The sequence below is a fragment of the Rhipicephalus microplus genome, chromosome 8 (assembly GCF_043290135.1).
Source record: "Rhipicephalus microplus isolate Deutch F79 chromosome 8, USDA_Rmic, whole genome shotgun sequence".
Lineage (NCBI taxonomy): Eukaryota > Metazoa > Arthropoda > Arachnida > Ixodida > Ixodidae > Rhipicephalus > Rhipicephalus microplus.
Genome location: NC_134707.1, coordinates 116,940,186 through 116,953,697, shown reverse-complemented (window position 1 = coordinate 116,953,697; position 13,512 = coordinate 116,940,186). Strand labels below are relative to the sequence as shown.

At 48.8% G+C, this 13,512-nt stretch overlaps 1 protein-coding gene across 1 annotated transcript in view; it reads right to left on the bottom strand.

Moving 5' to 3' along the window:
- Positions 1–340: 340 nt before the first annotated feature.
- The window catches only part of LOC142768361 (uncharacterized), a 45,834-nt gene continuing 32,662 nt past the window's right edge, over positions 341–13,512 (bottom strand). Inside the window, exon 3 of the mRNA XM_075870331.1 lies at positions 341–567. Within this exon, the coding sequence (XP_075726446.1) occupies positions 341–567 (227 nt within the window). The remainder of the gene's footprint in view (positions 568–13,512) is intronic.

Below are 13,512 nucleotides of genomic sequence, written 5' to 3'. Positions count from 1 at the left end.
ATATATATATATATATATATATATATTATAATGAAGAGAAAAGAGACAACACCCAATCCTGGGCCAGCCATTCTTTTCTGCCTCTTTTTCCTCGCTCACCTAACACGCGCGTCCCTGCCAGAGCGCCAGTTTCGGTCTTCGTCATTATACTTGGTCATGGCTGCAAGCATTGTCGATGGGCCACACGACAATGTTCATATGGGCGAGGCTAGCTGCAACAGTTGACATTGCTTCGGGTTGGCGGGGTCGGCTGCGTCGTCTTGGTCAGCCCCGACTAAGCTGGAAGTTTGTCGAAATTGGCTCCGGTGGCTGACACTGGCTATGCCATCTGGGTCGTTTGCTATGTCTTGGTGGGAACTGGGTCCTGGTTGGTCCCTTTGTTGATGATGACTCCGCGGGACGACATAGACTGTCGCGTGCAGTCTACAGCCTCGACCACGCTGCGACTTTTCAGAGAAAGCAGTTCAACTTCGATTTTCTTTTGGTGGACGGAGCAGGCATTCTCGTGGTAGAAGTTTCCCGCGCAGGTGTGCTTTTCTTGGAGATGGTTCTGACGGGCGGCCCCGACTGGATCGACATTGTCACAGGTTGATCACAGAACGCTTTCCTTCGTCCCACCACATTTTAGAAAACAGGAAGGAAATGGTGGTTCCGGCAGCGAAACAAGTAGCATCTAACGCAGCCGGCTGCGCAATTTTCGACGGATGGAGGGATGTTTTTCGGTGTGATTAAACATCCGCACTAACTTGGGGTGAATTGCTCGTCCTGATCTGTGGTGTGGCTGCTGCACCGTGACTTGCGTAGTCCGTGACTTGCGCAGCATCGCCGGTATGGAGCTCCCGGACGCTATAAAGTCAGCTTTTCTTGAAGCCATGCTGCGTACTGGCGGGAGATCCTCGACGGAAGCCGTTCCGAAAATCGAAGACTCTACCGATTCAGGCAGTGCATGCGTCGCACGCATATCCTCTTCCGTCTTGTCAGATGGGATGTTATTATACTCAGCAAAAAGACCTGTGTCATTAGGTGGTAGAATGTCCAGTGGGATGGGGGCCGGTGCCTCTAAGTCGACCGGACGACCTGTGTTGGGGCCTCTTGCGGAGCGTTGTGCAAAGCTTGCCATCAGGATCCTGCTGGACACAGCTGCACCGTCTGGCCGGTGCTACCCAGGAGCTATAAATACGACAGCAGAAATGCCTGTGCAAGGCAAAGTTACACGATCGCGATTGTTCCCTGCATCTTGGTCACCAAGAGATGACAGGATGTTAGGGGCTCGAATCGCATCCCTTAGGTCAGGCTTTTCCCCAGTTCCGTCCTGAAGAAGGTCAAGTTGCATGGGCAGGGGGCACAGGGAATCAGACTGAAAGCAGCTATGAGCTTCAAGCTCCACTCCGCCCATGACTGCTGCCTCCAACCTTCATACCGGTGCCACGCTGCTGCACTTTCCCGAAGACGGTCTATGGCCGCATACCATTTCTGATTCTCTGTCCAGGCCGCGCGCATTGCTAGCACGTTGACGGTTGCCACTCAGCTGTCGGCGTCGTTCCGGAACCCGTCGAGCTCCGGCAGTTCGTAGGTAGACGGCGATGGTGGGGCGGCTTGTGAGAATGCTGATATCACTGAGGCAACGCCGTCGAGCTGGTCTGATAGCTGCAGGAGGGTGCCCCAAAGCTGCCTGCGTTGCTCCAAACGGCTTGCCTCAAGCTGTTCTTATTCTGCCTCTTCTTCCTCACTCATCTAGCATGCGCGTCTGTGCCAGAGTGCCAGTTTCGGTTCGTCATCACAATATATATATATATATATATATATATATATATATATATATATATATATATATATATATATATATATATTGTGAGGAGGTTTATTAGCTGTTAAGACAGCGACGAGACAGCGTGAAGAAGCGTCCAGCGATCGGCACAGCAACGGACCGAAGCACGAGCCGAGCGAGCCGGGCGTTGGCGATGCTGCTCGCTGCAGGCACATCTTCTTCTTCACAATAGCCCCCGCTGCAAAAGGAGCCATCCTGGCGACTTAAGAAGTTTCAGGCAAAGGCTCATGGTACGGTTTCAGTCGGGAAACATGGACGATGTCACGTGCACGCCGGCGCATGTCGTCCGATCGGGAAACTGGTTCAATTAGGAAATTAACCGGAGAGGTTTTCTCCAAAACGGTGTAAGGCCCCTCGTACCGGGGGACAAGTTTCGAGGAGAGTCTCGGTGTTTGGTATGGGATGGCAAGCCACACAAGAGACCCTGGGGGATAGCTGGGATCCGGAAGAGAGGTGCTACGGGTTTCTTTCTGGCGTTGTTGCTCTTCCGAGGTGAACGCACGGGCGAGCTGGCGGCACTCTTCGGCTTGTCTAGCAGCATCGGAGATAGGTGGACACCTGGAAGCATCAGGACGGTAAGGAAGTAGGGTATCAATTGTATGGGAAGGCTCACGTCCGTAAAGAAGAAAGAAAGGTGAGAATCCCGTGGTGGTTTGTATTGCGGTGTTATATGCGAACGTGACGTATGGGAGAACACGGTCCCAGTTGCTATGATCAGATGCCACGTACATTGAGAGCATATCACCTAGCGTGCGGTTGAACCGTTCCGTTAGTCCGTTAGTCTGCGGGTGGTATGCTGTCGTTTTCCGATGAATGACGTGGCATTCCGAAAGCAGAGTTTCGACGACCTCGGAAAGGAAAGCGCGGCCTCTGTCACTAAGGAGCTCTCGAGGTGCACCATGTCGAAGGATAAAGCGTTGCAAAATGAAAGAGGCGACATCCTGAGCTGTAGCGCTCGGCAAAGCGGCTGTTTCGGCGTAGCGTGTCAGGTGGTCAACTGCCACTATAATCCACCGATTACCATCTGGTGTCAATGGAAGGGGACCGTAGAGGTCAACGCCAACGCGATCAAATGGCTTAACAGGGCATGGAAGCGGCTGCAATGCGCCAGTCGCACGTGGAAGTGTTGATTTACGTCGCTGGCAGTCAGGACAGCACTGCACAAATTTACGTGCAAAATTGTACATGCCGCGCCAGTAATAGCGATGGCGAAGGCGTTCATATGTTTTGAACACTCCGGCGTGGCCACATTGCGGATCGTCATGAAGGGAGGCGCATACTTGCGATCGTAAAGTGCGTGGAATGACCAGCAACCACCGGCGGCCATCGGGAGCGTAGTTGCGTCGATGAAGAAGTTGATCGCGGATGGCGAAATGGAAAGCTTGACGTCGGAGGGATCGAGATACTGGAAGGTGGGGCGTGCCAGATAAATATTCGATAAGAGAGGTGATCCACGGGTCACGACGTTGTTCGGTGGCGATCGAGTCGAGATTTAACGATGACAAGGTCTGGAGGCAAGTGTTTCCGCACGTCTGATCTGGTGGTAAAGGTGAGCGGGACAGGGCACCAGCGTCAGAGTGTTTGCGTCCGCAGCGGTATACGACGCGAATGTCGTACTCCTGGATGCGAAGTGCCCATCGCGCAAGGCGGCCAGAAGGGTCTTTCAACGCGGAGAGCCAGCAAAGCGCGTGGTGATCAGTTACTAGATCGAACGGGCGGCCGTATAAGTACGGCCGGAACTTTCCAAGCGCCCACACCAGAGCCAAACACTCTTTTTCTGTCCCGCTGTAATTAGTTTCGGCTTTCGTCAGAGTGCGGCTAGCGTAGGCTACAAAGTATTCTGAATAGCCGGGCTTTCGTTGAGCGAGGACCGCGCCTAGCCCGACGCCGCTGGCGTCGGTGTGCACTTCGGTAGGAGCCGTCGGGTCGAAGTGGCGAAGAATAGGTGGGGAAGTGAGCAGACAGCGCAGAGTAGTGAAGGCAACGTCACACGCAGGGGACCAGGAGGTGAGGTTCACGTCACCGCGAAGAAGCTGGGTTAACGGTGATATGATAGATGCAAAATTGCGAACAAAGCGCCGGAAATAGGAGCATAGGCCTACAAAACTGCGAAGTTCTTTCATGGTCGTCGGCTTGGGAAATTCTGCGACTGCTCGAAGTTTTGCTGGGTCTGGTAATACGCTGTGTAAGGACACGATGTGGCCTAAAATGATGAGCTCGCGTGCAGCGAAGCGGCATTTTTTCAGGTTAAGCTGCAGACCAGCGTTGGTCAGACAACTCAAAACGTGCCTGAGGCGAAGGAGGTGCGTAGGAAAGTCGTGGGAGAAAACCACGACATCGTCGAAGTAACAGAGGCACATATTCCATTTGAGGCCACGTAGCGTATTATCCATAAGACGTTCAAACGTGGCAGGCGCGTTACAAAGCCCAAAGGGCATGACGTTAAATTCATATAGTCCGTCAGGTGTAATAAATGCAGTTTTTTGGCGATCGGCTTCTGCCATTGGGACCTGCCAGTAGCCAGACCGCAAATCTAACGACGAGAAAAATTCCGCTCCGTGAAGGGTGTCAATGGCGTCATCAATGCGCGGCAAAGGATAGACGTCCTTGCGGGTTATCTTAATCAAACGACGATAGTCCACGCAAAATCGGATAGATCCGTCTTTCTTACGCACCAGGACGACGGGAGACGCCCAGGGACTGTGAGATGGTCGAATGACGTCTCTACGAAGCATATCTTCGACTTGATCGTTGATGACGCGGCGCTCTTCAGTGGAGACACGGTATGGTCTTTGACGCAGTGGCTGGTGTAGTCCGGTGTCAACGTGATGTTTGACTTGTGATGTGCGGCCCAGTTGAGGTTGCGACACATCGAACGAACTCCTGAACTCATGCAGAAGATCCAGCAGGTCGGCATGTTCGGTGGGAGTGAGGGTGTCGGCGATGGCGCTGGAAAACGTATCTTTGAACGACTCCTCGAGGGCCGACAGTGATTTTGGGTGGTCGCAGTAGTCGTCCGGGACATCAAACAAAAACGAAGGGTCGAGATCCTGCACGCGGCCGAGACATTCCCCCGCAAGCAATGTGACAGGTGTGGAAAGCGGATTGCTTACGAACATGTTGCTTCTTCCGGCGGCAAGGTCAATTGTTGCGAAAGGCAGCGGCAAAGCTCGACGACATTTGAAGATATCGGAAGGCATAAAAAAAACTGTAGCGTCAGTGTAGGCGTTGCATGAAACGGGAACAAGGGCGCAATTTCCAGGCGGAATATCGGTATCTTCATGAACGAGCAACTTCGGCGGCTGATGAGGAGCGTCCAGTGCTGGGACATCACACAAGGGTGAAAACTCAACTTCGGCGCGTGCGCAGTCTATGACGGCATTATGGCGGGATAGGAAGTCCCACCCGAGGATGACGTCATGCGAACAGACAGGAAGAACAATAAACTCCACGATGTAAAGAATACCTTCGATGGAGACTCTTGCAGTGTAGGCTGCGAGAGGCGTTACTTGCTGTGCGCTTGCGGTGTGAAGCGACAGTCCCGAAAGCGGTGTCGTTACTTTGCGTAATAAACGGCAGAGATTAGCGGCAATAACAGAAACAGCGGCGCCAGTGTCCACAAGGGCGAAAGTACAATAACCTTCAACAGTTACTGCGACCACGTTAGCAGGAGAGGAGCGAGGGCTTAAGAGTTCGAAAACGGCGCAGTTCTTGCCTCTTGAACTGCGTTGCTTAGTTTTCCTGGTCGGAGGGTCCGGGCCGGCGACGCATGGGGGAGGGCGATCGCCGACGAGGAGAGGGTGCGCGTTGCGGCTGGAAGTCAAGGTGGTCAGTAGGCGAATAGCGAGGTGGCGAGACCGGCCCGTATTGGACGAAGGGTTGGCTGCCGGGATGCGACGAGCGGGCATAGTTGCCGAACGTCTGAGGGCGACGGCGGCAGTAGCGAGCAACGTGTCCGGGAGTGAAGCAAGCGTAGCAAATCGGTCGGTTATCGGGCGTCCTCCAGGGATTGGCGACTGGTGCTGCCGCCCAAGGTGCAGTATAAGCAGCCGGGTGTGCGGGCTGTGAGCGCATGGTGTAGGGTGGTTGCGGGAGCCTACGTACAGCGTCTGCATATGTGAGCGGCGCGGCTACGGGCTGCATCTCTTGCGAAAAGGCGACAGGAGGAGCCAGAGGCTGCGTTGCATAGGTTAGGGGCGCGGCAACAGGCTGAACGGCTGGCGGATAGGTGACAGGAGCGCCTACCGGCTGTGCAACACCCGGGCAGTGACCACGGCTAGATAGAGGTGGCTCGTAGTGCGCAAGAGGAACAGCTTGTGCAACCCCTTCCGATATAACAGTGCGAAGCGGGGCAGGTAGACGGGTGGTGGTCTCGTGAGTAAAGGGCACTAGGGAAAGTTGGCGGGCGACTTCCTCGCGGACGAAGGCTCGGACTTGCTGAAGCAATGGTGAATTGTCGGTCATGGAGTCGAAACTGGACAGTGACTCACCACCAGGCTGAAGCTGCCTAGTCAGAGTGCGTTGCTTTTTCAACTCGTCGTAGCTCTGACACAAGCTGACGACTTCAGAAACTGTGCTTGGATTCCTTGCCAAGAGCATTTGAAATGCACCGTCGTCGATGCCCTTCAGGATGTTTTTGACCTTGTCAAATTCGGGCATGGTGTCATTCACACGTCGACAATGGTCGACGACGTCCTCAATATAACTGGTAAAGGTCTCGCCAGTCTGCTGAGAGCGGATGCGCAAGCGCTGTTCTGCCCTCTGCTTGCGGACAGCCGGCCGACCGAACACTTCTGCACACGCCGTCTTGAAGACGTTCCATGTGGGGATGTTGTGTTTGTGGTTATTAAACCACAATTAGGCGACGCCAGTGAGATAAAATATCACGTGGCCCAGCTTGTCGGCTTCATCCCACTTATTGTTGGCGCTCACCAGTTCGTAGTGCTCGAGCCAGTCTTCGACGTCGGTCCCATCCGCACCGCTGAAGACCTTCGGCTGCCGTAGCGTAGGATGGCCAGGGCTGTTGAACTGGAGCGAAGGCGTCAATGTAGTGGCGTTGGCAGTCATGACAGGTGGTAGCGTGCGGCTTCGCAGCTCCAGGGTGTAGTAACGGGGATTAATAGCACCTTCCACCAAATGTGAAGAGGTTTATTGGCCGTTAAGGCAGCGACGAGACAGCGTGAAGAAGCGTCCAGCGATCGGCACAGCAACGGACCGAAGCACGAGCCGAGCGAGCCGAGCGTTGGCGATGCTGCTCGCTGCAGGCACACATCTTCTTCACAATATATATATTGTGAGCATTATTTATGGGTCCCATCTTTTGATCTGTACATACTCATCCTCACCACTCCAGTTTAGGTTGTGGGGCACATACTCGAGACAATAAAGAAGAGTCTTGAGAGTCCTGGACGCCGTCTTACAAGCGCAGGTGTTGTTGCAGCAACGTGATTCTAACTTCGTATAGGCCTGGGATGTGAGCTGGGAACTGGTGTGTGAGTCATCGAGGCCAGTTCCTCTCTCACGACGTCGCGTAGTCTAGTAGCAGGTGGCGTCGTTCGAATATCAAGATGGCGAGGTGAAGCCTGTGCATGAATTTCCTCGCCGATTATAGTGCGGATAGAGTGTCATCACTCGAGCTCAGATCAGACATATCAGGTTGCACCAGAGTGGTCTGAAGCTCCTCAAGGCGCTGACAGGTAGTGACAACATCGGCTACGGTCTGGGGATTCTGCACCACAGACGCATTAAAAGCGACAGTCACAATGCTTTTTAGCAGGTGGCGCACACGGTCCTTTTCCGCCATATAGTTGTCGATGCGGCGGCAGAGGGTGAGAATATCTTCAATGTAAGAAGTAGAAGACTTGCCGGGGTGTTGAACACGTGCACCAAGCCTCTTCTTGACGATATCCGACGGTTAGGCAAAAATCTGGCGGAGCTGATGTGTAAAGGCGGGCTATGTCGGAAAATCTGCAGTGTGGTTGAAAAACCACGTTTTTGGGACATTTTTCAAGTAGAATGCAATGTGGGTGAGTTTTCCAGGCTTATCCTAGTTGTTGATGGCACTACTCAAGCCAGTCTTCCATGTCTTCACCCGGAAGCCCTGCGAACAGCGGAGGATCTTTTGAGGGCTGGTGACCAGGTGAGAAGGGTTTCTTGGCAGTGGCAGTGGTGGCGAAGCTGGCGCACTGAGTTGGTCGGCTTGCGACATTACCGAACCCAGGTCGTTTAAGTGGCGGCCTGAACGGAGCTCCAGGGATGTGTTCAAGCAGACGCTGGGGGTGTCTGAGAGCGCTAGGGGACGCAGGAACCGGGCAGCACTCTCCACCACTTGTAAGATGTCGTTGTTGTTGTTGTTTCCCTGTAGAAATGGCTCGTACCCAAAGAAGGGGATTGGCCGATTTTAAGGTGAATTTGCCCTAAACTTTCAGCATTGTGTCATTCCTACAATTTTTTTTGTAACTTAATTTTGATTTGAAATACCAATATCAAGTTTGCAGAAAAAAAATAAGAAAAATTTTGAGACAGCAATTTAGCAAGAAAATCGTTTAGTCGCAGTGATGTATTCTTGAACGGCGAATAAAACATCCCTGTGGCTGAAACCCAGTGTAGAGGCTCCAAATGAAAGAAGATCAGGCTGTGATAGTTGCAAGCCCAGTCTTTGAAGAGGTGGTGCTAGTATGCTTTGCCTGAATAAATCGAAACGGCGACAATGTAATAAAAAATGACTGATCGTTTCCTCTTGATTACAGTAAATGCACAAAGGGGAATTCAATATGCCTGATCTATGCAAGTAAAAATTGAGGGAGGTAACGCGGCAACGAAATTTCGTGATGACAACTTCCATCATCCTTGATTTAGTCAGTTCACTGCGCCAGGGAAATAACAAGTGTTTGTACTCTGGAGAAGCCGTCAGTGCAGGGTCAGATAAATTTTGCCTGATTTTAAGTGGCGTTCAGAACCCTCAAAACTCTTCTTTATTGTCTCGAGTATGTGCCCCACAACCTAAACTGAAGTGGTGAAGATGAGTATATACAAATAAAGAGATAGAACGCATAAATATTGCTCACAATATATATATATATATATATATATATATATATATATATATATATATATATATATATATATATATATATATATATATATATATATATATATATATATATATATATATATATGTATATATATTTATTTATATATATATATTTGACGGTTCTCATAACTGTTTTATTCAATTGTCTCAATAAATGAGGGCACAAGCGCCACCACGCAGCTTGTCTTAGCGTACTGAACGCAATAAAATGCAAATGGGTTCACACATGATCACTGGAAGCATTGAAGTATCAAGAATTACCGATGCAAAACCTTCAACATACAGGACACTAATAGCATGTACACAAATAATTTTTACTAGGGCAACTGATAAATGAACAAACACTCATATTAAAAAATACTGCAATTTGGCATGATTCAACAGCTTGAAGATAAAAACATTCAAAAATGCATATGCCACAAAAGTAATTAGATCAGATAATTCTAGCTCTGTCATCAAAAGTGCCATAAATTTTAGTGGGCGAGAGAATACAGGACAGTCTTTTGTGCTCTTGTACGCTAAGTTTATGTTGCTCAATAACATGCAACTATGTAGTCCTATTGTTGCTATTCTTATATGTACTTACCTGTTCTGTATTTATATCGACGTAGTCCTCAAACAGAGCACAGCGGTCGGAGAAATGTTAGAGGGCTCTTTTGACGTGTACCGAACAGCAATAACAGAGTTCTCGCTGAAATTGGTGCACGAGAAGTAAGAAAGGCACATCAGAAAAAGAACACTACGATCACAAGCAGTCAAAAAAATTCAATTCACGTGTATTCATGGACTTTTGATGACTTGTACGAGACTTGGCTTGAAAAATGCATTACGTTAATGCTGACAAATGAATACAATGAGTGCCATTGGGATTCCGCAGTAATTATCTTGCTGAATGTTCAAGACGGGAACGAAGAGGAAGCTCGCAGCCTTCAAGTCCCAACAGCTTTTGAAATCTCCTACACGCTTCTTTAACTGGTCTTTACTTGTACATTCGTCAAAGGCTGCCAAATAAAATGTTTCGTAACTGTAAAAAACTTACGGACATCTGTAGATACAAAAACTGTGTTGCTGACATGGGCAGCTTGCAAGGAGACTCAACTGAACTAATAAAATCTCAAGCTATAGATCAGCCAACACTGCAAAGATAAGATTCTTAAACGCAAGTCCTACATTTCACGGGAGCCAGCCGTTACAAACCTCCACCTCATGCGGGCAAAAAAGTGTCACTAAGTGCGACGCAAGACAATACAAATGTACGTTAACAAAACTAGGCCAAATGTGAACAGCTGCAAGTGATACAAAAAACCTGAAGCATGAAGCAAGCATTCCTAATTTATTTACCTCTCAAGAGAGTTTCTTCCTCAATAAAATAGTGTAGTGCTCAACTGATTGGAACATATGTACTTTTCTTCAATGATAGAAGCAATGTGTCAGGTGAACAAATGCCTTTATGAGCTATTTGACAAAAACTTCATGTAAGCAAGAAAACCTTAATGAAGAACTCGGATTACACTTTGCCGCCTAGAGTTTTATATATGGCATGATTTAAGTACACTGACGATACTCCATTGAGGCCCCTCCCCCCTCGAAATACGGCTGCCATTGTCAGGATTTAGTCCTGTGATGTCATATAGTGTTATGGCTACGGTTTTTATAAAATATTTATCCCTGTCAAAGTGCTCTAAAGCACCCAGTCAGATGTAGCCGAATAGAGGAGTCACCGAGAATTCCACATAAGCGTTCACTTGTAATGACGCCTGCGCAAATGCCTGTTGAGGTTGCTTTTCGACACGAACGTGTAGGAACATAACGGTCCCTTAGACGGTCGATCGCTTGTGCGAGTGTACAGATGCTCTTTCATTGTGTACTTTCGAGAGAAGTTCCTGGCACACAGTTGGCACTTGTGTGGTCGCTAGCCTTTGTGAATGCGGAAGTGACGTACCAAATGAGATTTGTCTGAGAAGCTCTGAGGGCAGAGGTGGCACTTCTGTGGCCTCTCGCCTTTGTGGATGCACAGGTGACGTACCGAATCGCTTTTCTGTAAAAACCTCTGCGGACACAAGTGACACCGAAATGACCGCTCGCCTGTGTGAACACTCGTGTGCCTATGCATATGAGACAAGATATCAGTCTCATAGTCACAAAAGTCACAGCGGTGGCAGTGTCGATAATGTGACTTCAGACCTCTTTTGCTTGCTAGATGAGTGGACAACCCCAGTCCTGCACAAAGAAAATGAGACCGGTGAACTTAGCACCAATTTAAACAGCAAAGCTATTTAAGCTTTTCATTATGCCAGTTTGTGCGACCAGCTCAACAGAAAGAGGGTATGTGCTAAGCACCTTCGAGCATAGCATAGTCAATCGTAGTATAGTATTACAGCACTGAAATCGGAAAGGAAACTGAAGGGGAGGCGGAGTGCTGCAAGGGTACAAAACGGGTGAGAGGGTAATCTACAGCACAACCCTTGACAGTGTACCACAGCAAGAAATGTGAAATGGAAGTCAGGGTTAGGAAGTGATATGAGGGTTAGACGGAGAGAAAGGTGTGAGAGGGGAATACACAGCATAACCATAGACAACATAGCACAGCAAGAAATGTGAAATGGAAGGCAGGGTCATAAAGCGGTGTGAGGGTTACAGGGACCCTCAAGTTAAATAAAAATTAACGTCAGAGTGAAGACTTTATGAATTGTAAATTCCATCTCACATGTCGCACTATAATCTCTGAATCTCATGTTCTCAAGAGGTAGAGCTACTGATTGGCAGTGTTTACTGACCATGCCAAAATAAGTGTTGTAGGGTGATTTTCAGTAATACCATCTTAGCATACTTAACCTATGATCTCAGGAGCCAAATCAAATCAGTAACTAAACTAATTTCATATCTCGGCACATATTCTCTCAAAATTTCAAGTTACATTATACTATTAGCTATATTTACTATATATGTACTCTATGTCACGTCTCTGCTTGATTTGTATACTAGAATGTCTTCATGTATGAGATATTTACTCACCTAAGCATGCTCAAATAAATGTAACATAGTACCCAAATGCATGTTCTATCTACAAAAATAGCATTAACCACTTAATGTACCGTATAAATGTAATCAAGCAATGAGGCTGAAAAGAACAGAGGCTCCATGAAATAAAGGCACCAATCAATAAGAAAGTAAGCAAACTAAAGGCAAAATTAAAAAGTAAAGGCACAGAACCATAAAGAAACACTGTAGCTTAAATTTGTCTTTTTTAATCAGCTGATATATTAATACTTTAGAACATGCAAGTGTCAGTATTTACACCACACTAAGCGTGCCTACGACAAAAAAAAAACACACCAAACTAGCTTGAACATCCAGGTGAAAATAGTAGATCCTACGAAAAGTACCACCATGCGAGCTTAATCGAAAAAAAATGATCACATGACACTATATATATAATGCAGAGACTACTGAAACAAGAGAAGGTGAAAGACAACGAAGCTTTTGCTGCTTGGCTAAGTAGCTCTGTCTGCAATTATCAATTATTTTTGTTTATCTTACGACTGAGAACTGCTCAAGACGTCGGACGACTGGAAAAGGTACCTGCCGTATCGACAACTGACTGGTGCTGCGCAGCCCGCCACGCCGTAAGGTGCTAGAAGAAACGAAACAAGCATCAGTGAGAACGCCGCCATGACCTCCCAAGGTGTTACATCAGGCCAGAAGCACCAGCTTGTTTGCGCAAGCATACCTGACTGCAAGCGAACACACAGCGTTGAATCAGAGGACGAATCAACTGTCGTCGGGGACCACAACGGGGCGAACCTCCCAGATCTAGACATGGACGAGGATGGTTTCCGCCTTGTGCGACATCGCAAAGACAGGGCGGTGGGCATTCCTGTGTTAATTGATCCAACATCCGAAGGAGCTAACTTGAGGCAAGTGAATCCTATTGACCTATACTCGGAAATTGAAACGATTCTCGGTGGAGCCCCAGTTAAGAGCCATTTCACAGCACAGGGAGCCCTGCTCTTGGATATAGAGACAGAACACCAAGCTAATATGCTTCTAGAGACCAACACTATCTGCGGCCTTGCCATATCTGCCCGTGTACCGCACAGCTACATGAAAAATACATGCATTATAAAAGGAGTCCCAAGATGGTACTCGGACGAAGAGCTGTCAACCTACCTGAGACCTCAGGGTGTATACCACGCAAGAAGAATCATACGACGGGTCCAAACCTCATTCTCTGAGTGCGAATCACGGCGCACTGACTCCGTGGTTCTCACATTCGCTCCCATTTCGGGATGTCCAGAGAAGATCAACCTTGGCTTCACCAGACACGAGCTTGTAGACTACGTGGAAACGCCACCACGCTGTTTTAAATATCAGCGTTTTGGACATGTTTCTAAGCACTGTCGTGGGCAACAAAGATGTAAGCGCTGCGGGGGGCCTCATGACTTCAAGACATGTACAAGTAAAGAAAAACTTGTGTGTGCAAACTGTGGCGGCGACCACCCAGCTAGGTACGGCCGATGTCCAGCACGAACAGCTGCGCAGCGAAGAAATAAGACGTTTGCCTTCGGCCCGAAAACTGTGAAAGAACCAT